At 41.9% G+C, this 25852-nt stretch overlaps 1 protein-coding gene across 16 annotated transcripts in view; it reads right to left on the bottom strand.

Annotated features, from left to right (window-relative positions):
* The window catches only part of LRRFIP1 (LRR binding FLII interacting protein 1), a 112088-nt gene extending 87811 nt beyond the window's left edge, over positions 1–24277 (bottom strand). For 5 of the 16 annotated variants that reach the window (XM_055717897.1, XM_055717899.1, XM_055717900.1 and 2 more), the window contains exon 1: positions 24106–24261. In XM_055717897.1, the coding sequence (XP_055573872.1) occupies positions 24106–24195 (90 nt within the window). In that variant the 5' untranslated portion in view covers positions 24196–24261. Of the gene's footprint in view, positions 1–13739; positions 13830–24105 lie in introns of those variants that run through there. The other 11 variants (XM_055717888.1, XM_055717891.1, XM_055717894.1 and 8 more) reach the window with 9 other exon arrangements.
* Between the last annotated feature and the right edge of the window lie 1575 nt (positions 24278–25852).

Genomic DNA, 25852 nt, shown 5'->3' with positions numbered 1-25852 from the left:
GCAGAACCTGAATATTCACATGGTGAAAGCTTTGGTGTTTACAAGAGGAATTCACACATTTGTCCTGTGCTGAATCCGTACCTCCTGCACTATTCCCCTTTCACAGCTCGTGGGCAGCCACTGCTTGATTCAATCTCCTTAGGGCATTAATACACACTGTTAGCACAGCAGCTGCCACTCGTCCTGCTCTGTCCTCCAGAGCAATGACAGCTCCGGTCTTAACTAGATGGATACAAGCGACAAGGGACAGATGGCAAAAGTGTACTCACCATGTGCTCCCTTCTGCGGGAGATGCACGGCTTCACAAATCTATTGCACTAAGAAAAAAGCCTGACTTGGACTGCTGACAGATGCTAAGGGATACTCCTATATGACAACAGATTACAATTCCCTTTTCCTTTGTTCAGCTTTCAAATCCAGTAGCAGTGGCACAGCTGAACCAAGACTGCCCATCACTTCTTGTCCATCCACAGACTCCCCCATAGGGTGGTAAGGAAACAACTTCTTTGTTATTTCTCCCGTGGTATCTCAGTATGAAAAGAAAGAAAAAAAAATATTAAAATTGGCCATTTTTCATTACATTCATGCTGTGAAGTTTCCCCATGACAACACAGCTGATTTGTGCAACAGTTATTTCTGTCATTAATAAAAGAAAAGATCAGGGAAAAAAAAGAAAATTGAGTAAGAAAGGGAAGGAAAGAAAAAACAAACCCACCTTACTGCTGGAAATATGACCCAAGTGTTAAGAAATGGAGTCTGACTTACAAAGAGTACCGGCTACTCAACTGGTAACAACACACTCGCTCACTGGTATGACAGCATCTGGCAAAGGGGGAAGAGATGAGGCTTCCAAGCCCTGTTTATTATAAAAACTAAGACGTGATCTAGCTGCGAGACTAACAAGAGAAAAAGAAAATTCAAATACTGACCTATAGTTCTAAAATTAGTTTCGTTAAATGCATTTACTACTAACAAATGCCATTCAGATGACATGAAAGCCAAAAGAGGACATTAGAAAGCTGTGTGTTCCTCACAGCATATATCACCCTCCAAAAATAGATTTCTTCATGTCTAATAGGTATCAATGCTTTTCATAAACGTAATTATTAGGGGTTTTCTAGGGGTTCTTCTATGTTACCACAGGATAAACAGTACCAAAGCCCCCAACCTCATCATCCCTCAGCAACATGAGGCACCAGAACAGTTCTGAATCCAACAGAATTGCCCATAGCCTGGGCAATAAAAACAAATGTTCAAGTGTCCATACACAGGAAGAGTCCTGCTACATAATTAGAATATTACATTCCTGATCTTAAAGAAGCATCAGAACTGACAGGTATGCAGGAACATTTTTTTCTAATGCACTAGCTGTATATAAAAATAAGTCTTTACTCCTTAAATCAGCTTTTCATTCCTCACAGTGACATTTAAACCTTTCACGCTACAGGGGCATCCTGAATTTAGCACAGTTCTTGTGCTTTTTATCCTTCCAATGTGTTCACTAAAACACTCAAAGACTCATACTACGCTGCCCCCAGGCATCCTCAGTCCCAGCTCCTTAAGCCAGGGTCTATATACACATACCAGGCTTTCTAGGAAACTGTTTCAAAGAAACTGAAACAGCTGCATAGAAAAACAAAATTGTTGAGAAGTTCTTACTTTTATTATTTTAAAATACAAGCACTGATTCTCTTCTTATCACCACTGTCACCAGCAATTGCTCAGACTGGAAATTATGAGAATTCAGCCTTTTAAATGTGAACCTTTTTCCTTGGATTTGCATACTTCTGAACAGGTTTTCAGTCTCACAGATGCAAACCTGCAAGAGTCATTTATCTAAAGCAGCCAGAGAGCGCAAGATCAGGATCTGTGCGGTGTTCTCATTAAACCTTTGGCTACTGAAAGGAAGAAACAGGGTGTCAGGCTGCTAAGCTTAGGCAAGCCCCAATGCAATGAAGTCACACTGGAGAGAGGTAATCAGCCTAAGCACCCTGCTCCAAGGTCTCCAAGCTAAGCCTTAACTGCATACCCATGAGAAAAAAAATGTAGACAGCAATGAGGCAAGTGCAAGGTGGTTTTGAAGTCACTGAGACCCAGATAGCCAGGAGAATATTTTCATGGATCTGAGCCTTAGGGTTTTGATTTCCAATTCACTGGTAGTTGATAGGTTTCAAGGCATTCATGCTGCTCCAAAAGACCTTATGGACAAAGCAGTCTTAAGTAACAAGTTATTAAGCCCTGTTAACGCAGAGGTATTTACAGAACATTATATTTTAAAATGGGCAGCGTCTTGATCTTTCCAAATCTAAATTTAAACTAACATCAACAACAGCCTATGTTGAAGTTTGAAATATCCATCAGGTATATCATTAGTAAAGCAGGGTCTAATAATGTTTTGGTTTTGCAACAACTTATAAAAATGGACCATTTCAGCAAATTCACCAAGACAGGAACCTTGGTACACAATACAGTGAATTTCTAACCCATTTCTCCAGCAAAATCCTGGTCAATCCAGTCAAGCGCCTTTTATTCTCATCCCATGTTTAGAATTAGGTTTTACATTTGTCAACTGACACTGCTAATTTGTTCACATACTTAAGTATTTGTTTATTACAAACATAAAAAGAACAGGCTTACAAAACCAACCAATACGCTAAATAAAGCCCGTCTCTCTCACACTAAGCAGTGGGTAAGATGGGTAGCTCTGGGAGCAATGGAAGAAGTTCTGTCCTACAAAGCAAAATCTAAACAGGCTAAATTCTTCTTGAACACTTGATTTCACCTGAAAGAATGTTTTTATTCTCAGCTTCAGGGCTGGAAGTGATGAAAGCACGTCTGCTGTAAAAAGCTTTACAGAGACACAACAATGTATTCTTGCTTCCATCAGAAGAGTAACAGCATCCACCTAAGCTTCCCTTTCTTCTAACAGAAATAAGACTCAACCATGCCAGACACAGACAGCTCAACTGAACACGAGGGTTTGAACATATTTTGCAACTTGTCTTCCTGATCCCTTCCGTAGATGTATTATAGACTTGCCAACACCACAGGCCTTACCATATTTCGCATAATTCTCACCAGCTCTTGTGGGAGTAAGTTCAGGACTTACACAGACCCACAAGAAGATTCGGTCAACTCAAAGAATTAACGAGCAGTTATTCTAAGCCCTTCCTCCTTGATGCCATGTGAACCTACATACCTTTTTGGGGATGACTGCACCACACTCCCAGGCAGAGGTGGAAAGGGAAGATCAGAACTAAGACGACAGTTTATCTTGATGACTTATAACCTTTGCAAATGACATATGAATTCATCTTGAAATCCAAGAGGTGTCAGTCTTAAAATAAAAGTATAAAGTGTAAGCAAAGAGTTGAAGCTAGTTTTATTTAAGACAAAAGGGATTATGAAAATACTGGAATTTATCAGTCCAAGAAATGGAATGACTGTTTCCTGGTCCCTCATGCAACAAAGACAGAAATCTAGGCCAAGTGACTTTAGGCGCAGTGACACTTAAGCATTTCCATAGTGCAGACAAAGGAATCTCAGATTTAGTCTAGCACAGCAACAATAGGGTTTTCTGTGGTTAAAATCTAGGAATGAACACCCTGTATTTTGTTAAGACATTAAACTCATGTTTAACCTTTAACTAAACTGAAGAAATACCTAAGGAACAGGACCAAGACAACTATATGATCTAGAATTTTAGCACCTTCTCAATTATGTCAATCAGAAGAAGTTGTAAAATACTCTCCCTTCCTTCCTTACACAGCCTTCGTAGCGAGTAGGTGGTGATAACTTTCTGTTAACAGGAAAAGTGCTAGCAAACTGCCTACTCACAAATCTGCCTGGAAGACTGAGATTCTTCCAACGTAAGCAAGAGCACTGCAACGGACCACAATCCTAAAGTCCTTATAAACACCACCTGGAAAGATGGAGCATTAATTCCTCTCACCAAGAAATCTCCATCAATGAACTATCCCAAGATTCACAGGCGAGTTTTTTCTGCATCTCTTCCATCCTAATTGCTTTTACAGACATCCAACCGCAATAGCATCTTCCTTAGTATCAAAACAGACCTGACAGCTAGAGATGAGAGTTTACAGATCCCACTAACGACAGTCTAAGGCATTAATTCCCTTCCACAGTACCACTTTTAAGTTTATTAAAAGGGCTCACATGATTGATTCAGACAGTCACAGAGTAAGTTATGCATTCTCTATGACAATGCTGCAATCTAAGGAGAAGCAAGTGGAATATAAAGAGGAAAAGAAGCAACATAAAGTTACCTAATTTGGCATACACCTTTTGTTGAAAAATGACTGCTGTTGGAAGTTGTTACAAGCTGTCAAACACTTCCTCTGAAATACAACTCAGTAATGGTCATCTCAGCAGACGTGCCAGCACTGTCTTGCTCATTTCCAGAAGTCTGCCTAAAATCTGGATGTTTGGGTTCACAGAACTGTTACTAATTTAAGAAGTCCCCACTGAGTGCCTGAATTTGAGTAATTCTTTTAATTTCTAATGTGGTAGTAATTGCTAAGTGCATGGAAAAATAACTTTACTATTTATACAGCCTTTTTTTTGGTATGGTAAGCTGTCTGAGGATTTATATTCAACCTATGGCAGAGGAAAAGGAAAATATGTTACACCACACATTCCCAGTAAGCCAACTATGGCTTTGGATGCCATACTTTATATATTTAGACTCAGGCAGAAGCAATTTTACCTGAACAAGCTGCAGCTAAAAAATAGTGTCATTTAAGTCTTATTAATGAAGTCTAACCTAAAAGATATTTTTCTTATTTCTGTTTTGATTAAGAAGAGTGCTTTGATTTTGGTTGGAATTTACCTTAAAATGAACCTATTCTGTTTCCTTTGTTGTATCTGTCTTAGCAAGAGCTTAAGGGACAGGATGTCAAACTTCTACACCAAAATACTATCTGAATAAAACCAGAGACTCCCCATAAGTAAGAAATCAAGCAAAGGGGGCAGGAGGCCTGCATGGATGAGCAAGGAGCTTCTGGCAAACCTCAAACAGAAGAAGGAAGTGTACAGGACGTGGAAAAGGGGACAGGCCACTTGGGAGGGAATACAGGGATGTGGTCAGAACATGCAAGGAGATGATGAGGAAGACTAAGGTCCATTTGGAATTAGATCTGGCAAGGGAGGTCAAGGACAACAAGAAGGGCTTCTTCAAGCACACCAGCAGGAAAAGGATGACAAGGGACAATGTGGTGGGCCCACTGCTGAATGAGGCAGGTGCCCTGGTGACGAAGGACACAGAGAAAGCAGGGTTACTGAATGCCACCTTTGCTTCAGTTTTCACTGCAAGGCCGGCACTCTGGTTTCCCAGACCCTGGGGACAAGATAGAAAATCTGGAGAAAGGAAGACTCTCCCAGAGGACCATGTGAGAGAACACTTAAGTGAACGTGACACCCACAGATCCAGGGCCCCTCTCCATCAACTTTGAAAGGTCGTGGTGGACAGAAGACATGCCTGAGGACCGGAAGAAAGCCCAATTCAAGAGACAGGGAACTACTGGAGAGGGTCCAGCAGAAGGCTACAAACATGACTAGGGGAGCGGAGCATCTCCCTGATGAGGAAAGGCTGAGGGAGCCAGGCCTGTTCAGCCTGGAGAAGAGAAGGCTGAGAGGGATCTTATCAATGTACACAAATCCCTTAAGGGCAGCGGCAGGAGGATGGGGCCAGGCTCTTTTCAGCGGTGCCCAGCGGCAGGACAAGGGGCAACGGGCGCAAACTGCAACACAAGAAGTTCCATCTGAATGTGAGGAAGCACTTCTTTACCCTGAGGGTGGCAGAGCGCTGGGACAGGCTGCCCAGAGGGGCTGTGGGGTCTCCTTCTCTGGAGACGTTCAAAACCCACCTGGACATGACTCTGTGCAACCTGCTCTGGGATAACCTGCTCTAGCATGGGTTGGACTGGATGGTCTCCAGAGGTCCCTTCCAACCCTGATCATTCTGTGGTTCTGTGAAAGAAAAAGATCACTTTCAGTAGTGGGGAAATCCCAAATGGTTAGCCAGTGCGCAACTGACTGGCAGGGGTGTGGAAACAACAAAAACACAACAAAAATCCGCAGGGACTGAACTACAAAACAAGTTTCAGAGATTATGAGCTCCCACTTTCAGAAAAATGTTAGCTCCTTTGCTGCCTCCCCCCACAATCTCTCTCCTTTTCAGGCAAAGTTTCACCTTTTTGTTTAGTGCAGAAGTAGTTTCCAAAATGTTATCCGCCTCATTTCCTTCATTCAACCTCCATCTGCAACCCAGTAAACTGGACAACTCTTAGCAACTATACTGCACTGTAGACACTGTCAGCCCAGCAATCTGCTTTCTATTATGGACTACACTATGTACAGATGGAGTTCATTAAAATAAGCAGTGTGGCAAAAAGCAAACCATTCACACTACAGCAGAGGGCTGCAGCTGTTGACCAACTCTGCCATCTCCAAATAACTCTCATAATTACAGCATGTAACACAATCCTTCCTTATTTGTTCACCTCCCTGCAAGGGAATGACTGCAGGAAACATTCTCACCCTTCCCATCCAACATGGCAAGGGCGAAGAGAGATCAGGTTCAAGAGGACGTAAGTAACTTATCCTTCAACTCTTCAAAAATCCAAGCAGAGATTGGAGATACTAGCGTTGACCAGTCCTGGCATGAAAATTCTTTAATGGGAGACTCTTAGAAGACTATGCAACACTGGGAGAGAGGAAAAAAAAGTTATGTGAATGTTTGATATAATTCAACTTCAACTCCCCAGCCAGTGAATCACAAGCAGCCTCGCCAAAGATGTGGGATCTTAAAGCCCCTTCTATTTGTCAAGCACACAGTCTTCACTTTCATGAAAGGTAAAGCCACTTTCGACTTAGTGCCATTAGAAGTTCAGTGTTGAGAATCCAGACACCATCTGAAAAAGCAGCTTTAAGGACTTGGACACACTAGGACACTACAAAGCTGCTTACAAAGATTAGGAGAGTTTATTTGAATATTACAGTTTACACTCCAGAAATTCAACACTATTTACATGAGTATGCATACCTAGCATATTTACTATTATGAATTTATTCAATACAATGATTAATTTCGATGCATAAGTTATGTAAATAATATTATTTCCTCAAATTAGAAGTATCAATAAAATCTTTGCCAGAAAGTTACAACTTTCTCTGTGAGGTCTTGTTTTTAAAATCACAGCTCTGCTAGGGCCTATTAGTCCTTACCAACTGAGAGATAATAACGAAGTTGCTATGACATGTAAATTCCTTCAATTAAATTTGGAGGATTACATTTATAAGGCTATTAACATTAACGATAATATTCAGAGAGGTCTTTAGTAGCAATTACCGTACAAATCAGCGTTCGGAGTAACTTTTTTGAGGTTGGTTGTTTTGGTTTTTTTAAAGAATCAGTTTGATAAACTATCACACTGAATTGCTCAGGAACTACTACACGCAATACAATGAGCAGCTGAAACGGGTAGACACAAGCATCTTTGTAGACAAGCATTATCATCTAAATATGAGTCTTTCCCCTCCCATTTCAGCAAATCCCAAAACTCACTTGGAGATATGAAATGGACTTTAGAGAAAGTGTCAGAAAGAATAGATGCTGCTCTTAAGCCTTTAGATAAATCGTGTTACTTCCACATGAGTCAGTTGAGGCTAGCTTCTTACTTAAAAACTATGTTTCCAAATAGCTACAAAACGTCATTGGACCTCAGATGATATTTTGTAGCTATTTGGAAATATAGTTTTTAGGTAAGAAGCTAGCCTCAACTGACACCTGATTGACTGCAAGCATCCGGGCCCAGAGGAAGACTGTTGTAACAGGAAAAGTAGATGCTGCCATCTTTGAAGAGGAGGAGAAATAGGGGGACTTGCAGCTGTAAAGGTGGGAGGCCGCAGGGACATCTCAAACTGGTGGTACAGAGGAGAGGATGATTCAGTTGCAGTTATGCACAGATTTACTGTAATGCAGACTTCACTCTTGCAGACCACATTTGCAAAACTACTGTCTGGTTTCACCATATGGTAACATTATTATCGCACCTGTAAAGCGGGGAGAAGTCTTCAGAGAATCCTGCATTAAGCCCTTAAAAGCACGCCAACAGCAACAAGCATGACAAGTCCCCCCACTTCCAGGTGTGGAAGTTCTTTGAGCTCTCACCTGTCAAAAAAAGACACTGAAAATGACAAAGCTGTAGCTTCATATGGCACATGGTTACAACATAATCTTATAAAAGAAATCAGCTAAGCTTTCAGCCTTCCTATATGGGAGGGAACAAAAAATCCCTCACAAAACCTAAACCCTGCAATCACAGTGCAAAGCTCTAAACTAGTTTTTCCACTGTCATTCAGTCTTTTTACCAGAAGTAGACGTACACAAACTTACAGAACCTGCTCACAGTTGTATGACATTTGTTGCCAGCAACTGAGCTATGCTTGCTCCCTTTGCCTGCACACACTTCACACATCTAGCTCTGTCACTCAGAGCTGGAGGACAGATGAAGCTGATAGTTCTGCTCCTGACCTTTACCAGGATGCTTTTTTAGCTCTTTTCAAAAAGTTCTTTGAGACTACTGCTAAGCAACCATGGTCTAAAGCCTCTACAACTAGATAAAGAGAAGAGCCAGGATGCCAAAAATCTTGGATGCGAGGAAATGACACCACTCCAAACGCAGTAATAAAAGGTACACAACATACAAAAGCAGCTAGAACTACTAAGAGTCTCTTGTCTTGTCTATTCTTTCACATCACCCATTAACTCATAAACCCTACTGATTCTTTTCTCAAGAGATATTTAAAAATTACAGTTTGAACTTGCCAAACCTGGGGACACGCATACACATGCGCCCTCCAATGTGTACTGGAAAATAGATGTATTAGAGGAATAAAAAACCCTGTTAAGCACAAAAGCTCATTTTCTCTAGATTTTATTAATAAATCAGTATTGCTTCTAAATATATCCCTGTCTTCTAGAGGTATCACAATACAACATCCATTGCACTAGGGAGCTTATACTCACAGCAAGTAGGCCCAGTGCAATTTTTGCTGAACTTAGGCCATAGTTTATAAAGTGCAATTCCATCTAATGTAATCACTTTATAATAGATTTCAGATGCTCAAGACCAACACTAGATTAAAAACATCCTGACAAGAGATAGGTGAAAGACTGGCTGCATCAAGCTTAACCTTCCAGTCAATTTATCTCAATAATAATCCTTCAAATTTTGGCTTCCTAGCTTGCCAAATCCAGGCAAGAAAGGACAGACCTTCTACAAAGAAAAAGGCCTTTCTCATACTGCTTTCACTAATGGTCAAGATGCTGAACCCAAAAAAGCTGCTGCAGATCTCTAATCTGTTTCAGAATGGAATTGCAAATTAGCCAGCAACATACACATGCAGAAAACCTCTGCCGCCTGCCTGTGGTGCCCGAACTGTTACAGACTGAGCCACTTCACATTTTGACCCAATTCATCCTGAACAGCCAGTCAGTACATTTCCAGTACCGAGGTAAAACACAAACCTCAAAAAGAAAAAAAAAAAGCATTACTTTTTCTGCATTCACGGAAAAGTGTGTGTGTGGGGGGTGTTGTGCTTCTAAGGGGTTAACTTTGTCATTTGATTGCAAACATGAGTCATCAGAGGGAGGGGAAGACAGAACAGTTAGGGCAGGAAGCTCATTCCTCTGACACCCTACTTAGCTAAACCACAGGCATCACCCCAAAGCCTTGCCAGCGCTGGCACTGGTTCACCTCTCAAACAAGAGCGAACACCAAGGTGAGGAAATCGAGCTTGGGAGTTAAGAAACAGGGAATAAAGATGCACCATTTACAGGGTTCTTCGCTCATGTCTATGCTAGTCAGGCAAGACTCAAGCACCGCTTTCCCCGCCCCCCCCTCCCCCCCCCCCATCTCTCACAGAAGGGCAACTGCTTTACTGGTATATTGGATGGACCTTCAGTACCATGCCCCTTCCCTTAACGCCCCAACTCCAAGGAGCTGTTAAAATCAACACCAGTTCTTTGCTTTCAAAGTTACTTTAAGGTATAAGACTCCTCCCTCCTTTTTTCCTCCTCTTTTGCATGATCAACTTATTTTTCCTTTTTTCCCCTTCTGAGTAAGCACTGCATTTGTACAACATAGTATTTGACTGCCCCAGAAGCATATATTTTCTCATGGTAGTCTGCCAGAATCACTCTGTTCTTGTTTCGACTCAATGTCAAAGTGAGGAAAGCTCACTCTCCATTTCCATTTCAGCCATAACCCCTTCCCCTGGAATTTCCAACAACGCTATGGTAGAAAAAGCCAGCAGACAACAGAATAAAACAGGCTTTTATTTTCCACATTTGAGTGAAGCGTGATAAAAAACCCCCAAAAAACTACCATGCACAAAAAAAACGACTAAAACTTTTTGATTTGATTAGCTTGGAATATTCCATAATGAAGACAGCTGACATGAACATGAGATAAATGAAAATGAGAAAGCAGTTGCACAGAACATTGATTATCTTCTAAAAGCAGTAACATTAAAAAGCATTCAAGTAAAACAAACGCAGTGTACTTTGACATCTGACTACTGAAGCATTTGATGGCATTACCATGATTTTCTCTCATGCCCTTGAACTAGCCCATTTCTAAAATAAGCACTGCTTAACAAACTAAAAAGGCTTCTAGGAAGCTGTAGAGTGTTGGGGGGTTTTTGACTTGGGATTTCATTTTCATGTAGTGTAATCTCACAGCATAAGCAACCAAACAGGATGAGGAGATAAACCAACACTGTGAAATTTCATTGCTGTGCTCAGACTCAGCCTTCCGTTTGGAGATTGTTCACCAAGAGAGACCTTTATGCTGAAAGTCTGATTTTATTTTTTTAATGGAGAAAAAAATTATACTGAGCATTGCCAACCATATCATCTTTCAAGGGTCTCCAATACTATTTGAAAAGAAACAAGGACACCTTGAAGCCAATATCTGTATTGAGTTGCACAATGTCATAGATGGCAGTGGCATAGCCAGGCTCCTGAACAAACCGCCCTCAAGAACCAAGGAATCTCAGCATCTTATTAATGAACCAACACTCAGGAGTAAGAATCATGCATAAAAAATTATTCCTGCTCTTCAGAGATAAAAAAAAAAGTTTTATTTCAGCAGAATTAAGACAAGCAACTGATGAGTCAGAGCACAGAAGTTGGCCAAGAGCCATCACTTTAGGGAATAAAAGTATTTATTGCCAACTCCCACCCAGCCTAAGTATTTTCATGCACTATAAAAATAGGCCTGGTTTAAAAACTATTGTGCAAGAAAAGTTATTTCAAATTAATAATTAAGCGCACAATACTGTCAACAAGACCCGTAATGCTATATAAAAACAAATTTCTGTTTTGTACTTGTCGAGGCATTCCCTGTACGATCAGGTCACACTTCAGAAAGAACTCGCGGCAATGCTACAGAATTGGGAGTTAAATCCATTTATACAATTGGCCTGGTTTGGCAGTATTAGGATGAGTAGCACACCTCATTGCACCTAGCCTGCCTACATTCCTGTTGTAGAACTGAAGCAAAAGCAAACCGAAGATAGTCTGACAATAAACAAACAAATAGATCACATAACTACTATACTAGCCGTTCCTAAAGCAAGTATAATATTTTGAAGGAAACAGTTCAACATATGATCTTAAATATCCAGATTGTCTTTATTTGCCATACCATACTTTCCCTCTTTCCTCCCAGTGTTCACCAATCAGCAAATCCAGACAGAGTAACCACTTACTCAGATGGAATTCTGTCAAGCTTAGCACGTTAAAGAGTACTACAAGCATGTTGCTTCTATATATAAACTGTCTATCTGGTGCACAGTATGTCTCAATAATATGGCCTGCCTGACACTAAATACAAGTTCTCCTGGGTGAAGAAAAAACAAAGTCTCCCTTTGGAGTTACTTTCAAATGACCAAAGCACCCCATAATGTTCTCAAGGAACAAGAATGCATATAGAGCAGAAATAAAAGTGTTATCCAGCCTTTGGAAAGACTTGTCACACCTACCACTTCTACCTGATTATTCCATTTCTTTAAGTTAGTGAAAGCCTTTCACAGAGCATTCACTCAAAGTGGCAGAAATAAAGATCTGAGCATAGAAGTAAACAAACTACTTCAGGAGTAGTTTCATCTCATAGAAAAACTACACAGCGAGTTACCTCCTAGCCATTCTCTTTCTTCCTCATTTAAGAGCCTTTCTCCCTGGAAAAGGCTAACCTAAAATTCAAGGTATTTAAAAAACAAATTACTATTTACAGTTAAGTACTTTAGTAAGTGGGAGCTCAAAACACAACCATTCAAGTATAAAGCCAGAACAGTGTTTCAACTTTGCTGGCATAGCACTTTCAGCAAGAAATACTTACAACTAATATATCGAATACACAAAAGTATTTCCTCACAGCTTATAGGTACACTTCTGTCACAAAAAGTCAGGGAGATCAAACCACTTCAAATAATAATGATAAAAAAAAAAATCCTTAAAGCTACATTCCCACGTGGCTTCAAGCAAATGAAAGACAAAACAGGTTTTTACAGGCAATGTTAAGATTCAGAACTGGAGATGACCTTTAGTGCACCTTTCCATTGGTGGAATGTTCTCATCCGCAAGCAGGTTAAATTAACTTTAGCTCTTTAGACTGATTAGAGTTAATAAAGCAATCTGGTAATAGACCACTTTATTGTGTTTACAATATGATGTTTTGTTGCACTACAGTGTAACGGTTACATGTTTCAAGGCACCGTATTTCACTACCTCTTCAACTACGACGACTGTAGGTCCTTCTTTTAAATTTCATATAAAGTCAGCGTTAAGTACTGGAGAAGATCAGAAGTCTAGTATATAAATTGCGCGAAGGAACCTACAAGGGACATCACCAGAGGAGACGGTTTTTGTTTTATATATAAAACATGTACACACATTTACCATATACAAGAGAACTATTATAAAAATTGTGATTTTCATGTCCCCCACTACTTCATACTTCTGTTAAACACTGGATCACTCCCGCATGTAAAAAGTGTTTAGGGACAGTTAGGTGGAAAAGAGTTACATGTAATTCTTCAAAACATACCACCTTCACGCAGAAAGACTGTGCTTCTGGTTAACTTAGATATTCTGCTGTAAGATGTCGCCTGCAGTAATCTCTCAAGGCTACTTATGTTGCCACTGAAGAGTCAGGACACTTCAAATACAGGCTGAAATTCATCCACCAAAGAAATGCCAGAACCTGCTTGAGCAAATCTGATGTAAGCAAACTTGATGTCTATCCAGACAATCCACCTTAAAAAAGCCTGGTAAAAATGTCTTTTCTTGTTAGTACAGCTGTACACTGCAGCTGTATGGGTAACAGCTTCTACTACATTGTGCTTTACCAGATTTTCTGTCCTTTAAGCACAAATACCAAACTTCAAACATCTAGTAACAGTACTCTAACCATGTCTCTTCAGGAGAGGAGACACATTCTACATTCTGTTTGCAGAAAAAGCACAGAGAGGAAATTTCACAGAGGAAGTATTTTAAAAAAATCATACTTTTCAAGCAATTTCAAGCAACTGGTCAAAAAACAATTTAATTTTTTTAATAAAACAATTAAAAAAAATCACACTATTCACCATACCTCACCACTACAATCAATTCATCATCAAAAAACCATCATCACTACAAACAAGATACTTACCTGGCCAGCAGCTACCCTCTCATGTTTGCTATTGTTCCACAACTTCATGGGAAGTGGAGTTCCCCGAGAGAGCCAGGACACGTCACGACAACTTGCCCAGAGTGAAATGGAACTGAATAACCCATCAGCCTGGATTAAAGCTAAAAAACCAGCATTGTTGAAGAAATGATTGGACAGCTTTTGTGTGGGGGTGGGACAGGATTACTGTATCCAAACTGGGTCTGAGCTGTAATGGATTACCTGGAGAATCTGTGTCCTAACCCTTACTAATGAATGAGTTCAATTTGAAATACACTACCAGGCTTGTTTAGTCGTGCAAGAAAAATGACCTTCACAGCTATTTCTTGGAGTTCTTGAAATCAAAGAATGCCACTCAGAATACACTAACTGTGTAAGATGGGCAGCCCTCTCCAGTCAGGTCCTTCCTTTGCTTACTTTTTTCCCTAACAGCAATTACCACCCAGCAGATAAAGTTATAACTTTAATCTCAGTCTATTTTTTGTGTTGATCGATTAATTTCATGTCAGGAACAGCTGTGTTCAAAAAACGGTACATAACACAAGTGGTGAGAGAACAGGATAAAACAGCAGCAAAAGCTCAACCCTTCAAGAATCACATTCTGTTAGAGGAAATCACAATGAAAACCCAATTCCCTGAAGGTTTACTACCAGCTCCTGAGATGCACTCAGCAATCTTAGACGTAAGGTGTTTATACCCAATTGCTGTATTCACAGATCTCGTTTCTAAGACATTAGACTCATCTTTCGATACACTGTATTCATTTTATAGTGGAAAGTCTGAAACAGAAGCCTTGCCATGCCAGCAGCACAGGTAGCAGACCTCAGAGAAGCAACTCTAGGTAATGCAGATCTCTGTAAGAAGCTTGCTTCTGTATTAACAGGTTGAACTCCCCGCCCCCCCCCCCCCCCCAAAAAAAAAAAAAAAAAAAAAAAGGATTGCTGAGAGCAAAACTCACTACAAACACGCTGCTCTTTGCCTTCTGAGGCTAAATTTGTAGATTGCTCGGTTAGACAACAAATTCTGTGTTACCAGATGCCTCTCTGCTAGCCTGAAAATTGCAAAGTCTGACAGTATGTATTTATTCCATCACTGATACAAAAACATTTTACCAGGACATACAGTGAACCCTTCTCTGCTTGCTCTAGTTCACCAAATAATGATATTTTTTTTTCCACCAGGGTAATTAGATAAGAATGTACAAATATTACTAAAAGAGTTTAACCCTCTATAAATAAAACATTCTCTACATATACCAACATTATCCCTTGTATCCACACACAAGCACACTATTTCCCAGAGCCCCTAGATTCCTCCACAGTTCATGTAAAGGTTAGGTCACATCACTGTTTCAATGTACTCATTTCACATCAGGGCAGATTTAAATTTCATGTTTAATAGACAATGGAATAGCATGACCTTTGGGTATCACAAAAAATGTCCCAAAAGCCCACTTCAATTTTCAACAGATGTTGATTCAACATATTTGTCAATGTAAATCCTGTCAGAGCTCAGCAACACATTCAGCGAAGGAAGAAAATCAAGACCAGCACACACACATTTCATGTGGGAGAACAGACATTTTAAAGAAAAAGGCTTATGTGAAATGCACAGCTGCAGAGCAAAGCAATAGGGTTGTAGACCATTACAATTTAAACTGACTTATTTTCTAAAGACACGTGAAGTTATATCTACTATTTTCATAGCAACTCAACTGAAAGAGCTTCAAGTTAGCAACCAGAAACAAGAAACAATACACAGATTAAAAAAAAAAAAACAAAAAACCACAAAAAACCCCAAACAGTAGGTTGCTATCTTTTACTGTCCATAGTCAGCAAAAGCAAATATGATTTATGTTAGCATGTGAAGACTGTAATACATTGGCACCAGTATGAACAGCCATATCTGAAGTACCTGAATATAAAGTTATGTGTGTTTTAACAGGGAAAAAATTAGGGTACAAGAGTCCGATAGCAGACAGGAGCCCAGGGATTTTTCTGCACGTGAAGCATACCAAGAGCCTTCCCTTGCTCTCCTGTCATCCTAGTACGTTAGCTGATAAATGCTCCATAATTAGAAAACCCAAGTGGGGATGCCTGAAATCTATCTGACCTGAGGGAATGAGTTTAAAAACCTGTCCCAGCCTTTTAGCATGCCAGATACTCCTGTATTCCATCTCTGTCTACTGGAAGAGGCTGGCAAAAGTAGACTGACTCAACTAAATTTGGTATTCAAATGCGGGATTAGAGAAAGGATATTTTGGGATGTAGGAAGTACTTAAAGGAGGAAGGCAAAGAGGGAAAAAAAAACCAAAAACCAAACCACAAATCAGAAACTGGCGAAGGGAAAGGTCACAAGATATGCAACAGCAGAGACCAAGAGGGAAGAAAGATTATTCCTTTCTATTTGCTGTCTGTGCAGATCTCTGCACTTGAGAGATCTGTGGGATTGTGAGAACGGTCTGCAAAGAGTCACCAGTGGGACCACTTGGGACAGAGGCATCATCACTTCATTGCAGGCAATATTAAAACATGAAGTCACTGAACAACCAGCTAAACCAGTAAACACACAAATAAACAGCTTTTGTGGAACTCTCTTCCTGTAAGCTCTTCTGTTCTGGGAAAAATAAATCAATTTGACTAATTACATATAAAAACTGCAAATAATGATGTTATGGTAGGAAATCCCCAACTCTGAGAATCTATTTTTGAGGAAGCCAGAAGCAGTTGCAGATACCATCTTCCTTGTTTCTTTAATAGAAGTTTGAATACAAAAATTGAATAATCCACTCGCATCCACATAAACCTTCTGACAGCTAAGAGGAAAGAAAGTTGTTGCTCTGAAATTTAACTGTTGTTTTTGCATTTCTTCACATGCCAAAAATAACAAGCACTCCCCACCTAATTAGCAGGTATTAAAAATAGGAACACAGCAGCGGTGATGCACCTGGCAATTATGGTTTACCAAAGGCTCTGATTTCTTGTACAGCAACATATAATACAAAAATAAAATCTAAATATTTTCTCGTAGCACAGACACTCACAAAGCATTGAAGAACTAGAAGGCATCCAGTGATTTTGCATGTATAATGTCATGAGTAAGCTGTATCACAAAGGAAACTCTCATCTTGCACACAAAAGCAGCATGCAGGAAGGAGAAAAGAGCAGTGAAAGAGAGCAGTGACAAACCAGCAAGGAGCTAGAAGCAATCGGAAATGAAAAGGCTTCCTCACCACATCTGAGACTGGAACACAGCTCAGATTTGGCACTATCAGATCACTTTCCCTGTCCGCTGTCTCCAGCTGAACACTTAAGCACTGCAGCAGTATTTAGGTGGATAAAACCACAGCCCATGCCAAGTTGCTGGCTCACAGGCTGCAGGCATGCAGAAGGGCAAAGCAGATGCAACTGAACAAATCCACCTCTTCTCAGATCACTCAGGATATTTTACTCAGAGTACATCATGAAACAATCAACTTTCCAGTTTTAGGTCAGAAATTTTTAATGAGCAATTAGCTCAGACACTCATTTTTGTTGGCACCAAACAGTATCTTTAGTCCCTAAACTAAAAAAAATAAAAACCAAACTTATTTCAATCTATTCAGTGGAGCTTCCAAGTCTGAATTAGTCACTCCAAAGTTTAAGACCAGGGTTGTGCCCTTTACGTGCAATTATTCTCAATACCCAAAACATCCAACCTTCCCTTAACCCAGAAATAGCTGGTTTTGTTAAAACTTTCAATTTTTTTTATATCTAATAATAAAGCCAAATGTTTTTTGAATGCCCTGCCAGGCAGCTTTCCAGCCACTCTTCCCCAAGCCTGTATCATTGTGTGGGGTTGCTGTGACCCAAGAGCAGGATCCGGCTCTGAACCTTGTTGAACTTCACACAACTGGCCAACAAAAACTTTCAGATTCCTACCAGTGAGGTATTACCTTATTTAATATTTACCATGCCACAGCAAGCTTTAATTTCAACAGTCAAAGCTTCCACAACCAGGCCTTTAAGGGTTACCTTACATTTCTTGCTACCTACCAGCAACACAGGTATTCTGAGGATGGAGAACCACCAAAGAGTGCCTGCAAATGAGCTCCAGCACATCAGACTACTTCGTTTAGGAGATCACTGTCTCCAGTCACTAGTCTCATTCTCCTGTACAAGGTTATACTCCTCACAAGGCAGCGGATGAAGAAGCATACAGCACTCTTCACCAGCAGCAATTTACCTTACAGCACATTATTTTTAAGTTTTAACAGACTTACGGTCAAAGATGCCAGGCTGGAATCTAGCAGTCACAGTAACCTTGAACCGCAGTGATGTGCGCCACAGCAACTCATCTCAGCTACCCCTGGTATAAAAAACGTGTTCACCAGGAACTGGCCAACACTAATTTGCAAGACTGAAGACCAAGTCCACTCATACGGCTGCTGTTTAAATATATTTTTAACCAATGTAATAGTCTCATTTCAATGCACATGCAAGTTATTTTTCCAGCTTTAGCTGGGAAAGTTTTACAGCCTACTCCTTGCTCCCTTTAGGGAGAGTGTCTTGGGAGTAGATGGTTACAGGGTCTTCCCATAAGAAGCCCTTAAGCACTTCCCTCATCTTTACTGTCTTATGAAAGCCCAAACATCAGCTGTTTTTCCTAGGATGTGCAAGGCCAGCTACTCATCTCTAGTAGATTCAGGGTGATGAGCAAGAGCACCAGGTAACACCAGAAGCAGAGTAAGCTCCACAATGAAAAGACCATGCACTTATCCTCCTCAGAAGCATCTCTGGTATTAAAAAAAAAACAAACCAAACAAACCAAAACTCTCAAAGCCACCCTACCACTATCTGAAGGAAAATTTGGCTTATTGCAGTTTCCTTTCCCTTCCCTCCTCCCCCCACTCCCATGGGCAACTTCTCCCCCAAAAAGTATTTCAACACAAGTGAGACAACAGCTGATACTTCAGAGCTGCTATTTTAAGGTTTGCCTGTGAGTGCTTATGTCTAGCTAGACAGATTCACTGCTCCTGGCAACCTGCTGACTTGACAGAAGGGACAAATACCTTGTTTCACAAGCCCAAAATGCTATGTGGGTGATGCTCCTTGCAATCAAAGGATCAAAAAAAAAAAAAGCCAACTGGACAGTGTTGAAAGCCTTGCAAGTACACTTGAGCTCCAACTTTCTTCAGCAACAGGCCTGGAAAAACTTCCTTCTAGATGAGGTAATGATTAGTTTTACATCCTGCAGACAAGCTCAGCATCTGGGCTTGCAAAGAAAAAAGCTGGGCTTCCCATGTTGTTAATCCTAACAGTAGTGTCTTGCTTGACTGAAATAGGAATCACAGTTCCTAAACAGCTGTTTCCTCGGAGAGCAAGAGAACAGCTGAAGAGGACTCAGGCCAGGCGTGGGCACAGAAACAGGCAACTAATTATTTAAAGTTGCAATAGGCATACTGTTAGGCAGACTGCATTAGGAGACAGGCTACAATCACCCATTTAACTAAAATGAGATGGGTCTTAAGGTTTTCATCTTACCTAAATCATCCAAAGCTGCTCCTTCACACATTTGCTTTGGGAAAGATTATAAGTGACGCCAATGCCATTTGTTGGCTATATAGACATAAAACATCAGGAAAAAGGAGCATTCAATAAAGAGGAGCACATTTGCTACATAAAATCATCTCAATGTTGGAACAGTACTCCACACCCCACTGCAAGCATTGCCTACAAAAGTCCTCCTTCCTTCCTGTACTTAGATCAACAGGGCCAAGTCAAGCCCTCCATAAGCATCCCCTGCTTTCATAACTTTCTATTCTAGAAGAGAGATCTCGAGGCAGGTATGCTTTTCCACATCATTTGTTCTCTTGCGCTGATATGTTAACACTCAAAGGCAGAAAGTAATGAAGCGAAGAATGTAAGTCAAGTACAAGCAACTGATGCTACATAAAACAAACTTTCTAAAGGTTTCTTTTGGTGTATTTATCTGGCTTATAAAAGTCTTCACACATCTCTAATGCCAAATACTGCTCAAAAAAGTTCAACTATAGTAACCAGGCACACACCTTACATGGGCATTACCTAGTACATCCTTAGGGAATACACTGCTTTAAATGCTCTGGCTTGCATTAACAGTTCATTAAAGCTTGCATTCCCATATATAAATATCCATTCTGCATTAGCTTCAACTTGTACCAAATTGTTTCCATCTCTATTTATCAAAGTCACCCCGGTTGTTGTATAAACCAGAGAATCCTCCCTCAGATTATCCCCTCAGTTCAAAAGCCAGGCCTTTAGATTCCACATACAGTGATCATGGCATCTCTTCACTGGTCCTGAAACTCCAATGTAGGCTTTCAAAGTTACTTAGTGCCTTCTCACCATAACCAATAAAGCTGGCTAGCTGGTTTCACCTGCATTTTGAACTATTTCTTATCAGCTACACTTTCTGTTCCTTCACAGGAGTGTAACAGGCCAATTTTTGGATCGCTAAGACAGCATGTCAATGCCCAAAGTAAAAACAATCAAATTTACAGTCCATAAATTGATCATGCCATTTATTTAAAAAGTAATTAAGTATGTAGGTGACAGTTCTTGAAATTTTGGAAATGACACACAGCACAAAAACACTGAAGCAGCAACGCTTGTAACATTACTTTCCTTAACGGTAAAAATAAAGCTAATGTTGCTTGAATTATTAACTTTGAATTAATTACTAGCTAAAGAGTTCTACTGTGTAAATTCCTGGATGAAAAAGAGAAGATTCCTAGCATGGATATCACAAGGCAGGATTGTTTTTCTGAGCAGTATAACTCATATTGGTTTCCAAAACACTAGCAAAACAAGGTGTAAGTGACCTTCCTAGTAAGACCAAGAAATTTACCTTTACCTTGTTCTTCATCATTCAAAACAAAACCCAGTATCTAATATTATCTGCCTATAAGAGAAATATCTTGTTTATAAAGATAGCAGTCCTTCATTGGATTTGCAAAGTTCATTCTGTTCTTTTAACACATTATTACTGTAGCTAGCAAAGAACATAGCAGAGGATCAAGAAAAAAAAAAATCCCCTAGAAACAAGAAGGAAAAAAAAATTGCCCTAGAAACAATGTCTCAAGTTATCACATTTAACTCATCTAACCCAAGCAGGATAAAAGCAGGAAACCAGTCCCTGCAAGGTCCAGGACTCTGTCTTCCTGAACCACACGTACACTGGCCCAAGTGAACGGACAGATGACTGACTGCACAGTACGCATACCCAATGGCTGTGCTGGCACAGACCTCGAGGAGTATCAAACTGCTAGATTTTGCAAACACTGCTGGCATGTATTAATGGAGAGGAATAAAATAGCCCAAAAGTTTCCATTGACCTAAACACAGAATAATCTACTGGCGTCAACACGGGTCTGAAAGCAGACAAAACCATCATTGATCAGCTTTGCTCTCATCTGCAAGAGCTGACACCCAGAAAAAAAACAACCTTAGCGATACAAGGTAGGTGTGCATACAGCAAATCCCAAGTGGCAGTCATCTGCATCCATTAGAAACTCAGGACACCATGTTCTTATGTTAACTATATTTATGTATTTACCATCCATTTAATTACCATGTAAGTCAGAAACTCAACAGTCAGATCTAGTGGTACAGTACTACTCTTCTCTGATGGGCAAGGTGGTTGACAGTAACTGTACCTTCTATCTCTACTCTAAACAGGTCTAGACAAAGTGATAAACTACTTGCAGCTGATCTAGTTCAGAAATTGCCTCAAACATTAAAGCTTACTACTACTGATTAACATGACTAATACTGCTACTAAAATCTTGTCACTACAATATGCTTCACTTTTACAATTTCCTTCTGCTTGCTTAGTTGCTTCCTCTTAAGAATGTTCTCACATCCCGTGGGGGCAAGGACTGCCTTCTTCACCACACAAGGCTCTCTTTCAGTCTACGCAAGACCATGCATACACAGCAAGACATCCTGGTTGCAAGTTCAGAAAAATTTATGCTTCAAATGGCCGGAGTTTTGAGTTTTTATGTGTTTTAAGAGTTTTAAGTCTTAATGTGCCCTTATAGGAGCACATGGTATAGCGAGAACTGTTGATTTTTCAAGATATTCTGACAATTACAAAATAAAATCAGAATGTGTCAAAGCAGCACAATCCTTTTGAAGGAAAGCCAGAAGAAGAGTAGATGCACACATTTCAACTCACTCCCAGAGACCCCAAGGTAAAAGTACCTCTATGAATACACCTGGTTTGGATGTTTTCAGGCTCCCACCTGAACACAGCAAAATGATATTCTACAATCTGGTAATGACTTGCAAGTCATTACCTGTGGCTTCAGGATAACAAAGACGACCAAAGACCAAAGGAAAAAGAAGGGTGAAAACCTACGCACAAACACAATACATCTGTGTCTCAGCTTTGCCTAACCAACCTGCAAGGAAGGCTGGAAGAGCCAAAATAACAGTTACCCTTGTACCCTTCCTAACATGAAGACTCTCAACATCCTTATTAGGAGGAGACAAAACGCTTGGTTTACCCTTTTAAGAATTCTTAATATCATATGGAAAGATTCATCCAAGATCCTTTGTGCAGGGAACAGGCAGTTAAACGAGAAAACTACTGTAAGTGCATAAAACCCAAGACAGAGTAATGCAAAGAGTTAAAATAATATGGGAAAATGCTGAACCTTGAACTTGGCAGTTCACAGTTTTAGCACTCAAGGGAAAAAGATAAAAGACATGCTTGTGTTGGGCTTTTTGACCAAGTGGAGTTGTCCTTTAAACAATCCCCAGAAGAAAAGAAGATGAAAAAAAACCCACCAACACACCACCAACCCAAACCCAGAAAACAGTACAATATTTGAGGCCTCAAACCACTGCACAATACAGGGGAAAGCAGTATATAAGCTCAAAAAAAAAGCGAAAGCAGGAGAAGTGCAACAGAGAAGGACAACCTATGCCGCATTGTAGGCTGTCATTTTCCTTGCTCAAGTAACAGCACAGCCAGGACACAGTCAGGGAATTTTAACTCTCATCCCAAAGCAATTCCTAGGCCATTATCGTGACTCAAACTTTTAAGGCACAGCACAATCACTCTCACTTGCTATCTTATGTCCAGGACATGAAACATTCTTGTCCTCCTACCTCAAACGCCATCCCTAGGAACTTTCTCATCTTCTCATGATACTGCCACGAAAACATGACTTCAGGAAACACACTATCCGAATCACTCACGCAGGAATTTGTCTACTGTGCATATTCCGAAGATGCTACAAACCCCTTCAAAATGGTATACAATAATAGTAAAGGCTTCCCATGTCAGGGCTGCCTTTAGTGATAATACCCGAGGTGCACAATGTTACAACTAACTCCATCTATCAGCCAGTTGCTACCAAAAATAAATTGCACATTAGCATTCATCTGACCCTGATGCAACTGTGATTCAGGAAAGGAAACCAAGGGAGACTTAAATCTCTTCTAGAAGAGCAACTTATCAGGTAACCCATCTTAGGGTCAGACCAACACAAGGCAGGGAGGAGACACACACAGCCCCAGCTGAAGGAAGAGGATGGCCACCACCAGCAGCAGTCCACACCAGATCAGCTTAGACACGGTGAAGAACAACCCCACAGCCACTTATCCCCACCACAGCTGGGGGTTGCCCATGTCCCCCCACTGGAAGATTGTGAGAGCCAAGATGCTGAACAACCTGTGTCAGATCCAGTAAATGCAAAAAAACGAATCCGGGTCATCCAGTTTGCCACTGAACCAATGCAACTGTACACAACAAGTAAGAATAAAGAGGCAGAGAGAAAACAGCCATAGGCTGGTTTAAACCCTTTAAAGTCAGACCAAGCACAATGCCGCGTCTCGCCAGCAGCAAGCCTAACTCATTAAAATAAATATAAGCCAGTTTCCAAGTTAGACTGTACACTTATGCCTACACCCAGCATCATCTCCCAGTCTTCTGGCTTATGCTTTTTTTCCATTTATACGTATCCACAAACCCCCCGAGTGGCCTATTTTCTGGCCCTCAGTCATTAACGCCGAGCCCGGCGGCGGCAGACAATTAATTTCCCTCAGGAGGGGCTGGAGCAGGGAGGGGTTTGTGCCCGGGCGGGCACCGCAGCCCCTTCCCTCACCGATAACCGCTCCAAGCGGCTCAGACCGAAGCGGTGCCCCCGGACCATAAAGCGAGCCGACACCGCCGGGACAAATGCCATTTAATGCGAATTTTATTTGGCGCTTCATCAACCTGCCCTTGGCCGGCCGTTGCGCCCACTGCCCGGGGGCGCGTGCGCGGCGGCGGGGGGAGCCCGGGGGGGAGAGGGGGGCTGGGGCTGCCGCCCGCCGCTCACCTCACGGGCGATCTGGTTGAGCGCATCGTCCTCCGCCGTCAGGCGCTCCCGGTTCGGCAGCCGCTTTCGCCCGGTCCCCTGCGTCCCCATGGCGGACCTCGCTCTTCCCCGCCGGCCCCGGCCCTCCCGCCGCTGCCGCCGCCTCTGCCGCTCGCCGGCGCCGGCGTGAAGAGCGCGGCCGTCACCGCCCCCCGCCGTGCGCATGCGCCGCCGCCCCCCGCCCTGAGGAGACGGGCCGGCCGCTGCCTCACGCCCCTCGGCCGCGCTGCCGGCGGCGGGATGCGGGATGAGGGGGGGCGGCCCGCCCGCTGCCCAACCTCAGCGGCAGGTCCCGCAGCCGTGGTCCGCACCGCGGGGGGCCGCCGTGCCCGCGCCCCCGGCCGGGCACAGCCCCGCGCTGCCCGGCATTCCCAGCCCTCCGGGGACCGGCCCTCCCGAGGCCTCTTGCCTGTAAAGCCGAAGAAAATTTCCCTGAAATCGGGGAAACAGACGTCAGGATCTCACTAGACATAAACCTGGGGGAGGTTCTGTGCCACCAGTTCGGGGGGATTGGGACAGAAACCCGTCCCCTCACGCCCTGAACCCTCGCCCAGCCTCGTAGCCCTGTGGGATCACTTCAGCGATTAATTTTCCTATTAAGTATAAGTGGACGTGATTAATTCCTGTGTCAGATATGTGAGTGCTTAATTAATTCACATTGACAAGGAGCATGTATAATCTGGGAATCCTGTCACAGCCCTTCTACCTCAATTTCCACAATAATTCCTGAAATATGAATTATAACTCTCTCAAGCTCAGGACACCAGATGCATTACGCAGATGTGTGACAGGAAAAAAGGGCTGCGAAACTTACCCACCCCCTTATTGACTAAGGCCAGCAAGCTGTGTTTAGTCTTGACTACTTAATTTTACCATGGATTCAAGCGTGATAAAGGTAAAAGGCAATGCCTGCCTGCTCTGGTCAGCCCAGTGTTTATCTGGCAGTTTTCATGTACAAAAAGTGAGATTTGGGTCATCCTCAAATTCAAAACTGTGTCAAGCAGCTTAATATATCATCTCTTCTCACGAGGGCATGTGTCAGAGCATAAAGCAACTGGTGGCTGCATTAGGAAAAGAAAAAAAACCAACTAGTTTTAGCAGAATCCCTTTCCCCAAGAGCGTGCAGATGCCCTCTGTCAGTCCCAGGCTGGTACTTGTTCTTCAGAAAGTATTTAATTCTCACATGTCGCTTTTTATATGAGTGACATCAAGGTGCCTATTTATAGCTGGTGCCTGTGCTGAAGCGATTGTCTCCATGAGATTGCCCTCTGCTCCTCTGCAGCGTGGTACCCACGAGCTCCCAGCACCACCACTGGAAACACTGGGGTCCGACCTCGGCAGGGGGTTGCACAGAACTTTGAGGGGCAGCTATTGGCTTCAGAGATGAGTAATTAAGAGCTCCTAACAAAGTCCTCCTGGTCAGCCACCTCACCAGGCAGGTCCCCTCTTCTTAGCCCTGGGATGGGTAGCCTGAACAGGAATCTTTCCGTTTTTGACAGTTTTCTCCTGTTTAGCATCGCTTTCAAGAGAGAACTCGAAGCCCACCCTCTCCTTTACCCTGCCATCACTCCAGCTCTCGTTCAAAGTTTAGGACCTTCTCAGAACACTGAAACACTCTTTTTTACAGACAGTGTTTCGGCTGTGCATGCTCTCACCACTCATGTTCCAGCTGTATTGGGAACTGTGGCTCTTCTGATCACTGGGTAGT

The sequence above is a fragment of the Falco cherrug genome, chromosome 8 (assembly GCF_023634085.1).
Source record: "Falco cherrug isolate bFalChe1 chromosome 8, bFalChe1.pri, whole genome shotgun sequence".
Taxonomy (NCBI): Eukaryota; Metazoa; Chordata; class Aves; order Falconiformes; family Falconidae; genus Falco; species Falco cherrug.
Note: the sequence above shows the minus strand (reverse complement) of the source record. Positions and strands in the feature narration are given on the sequence as shown.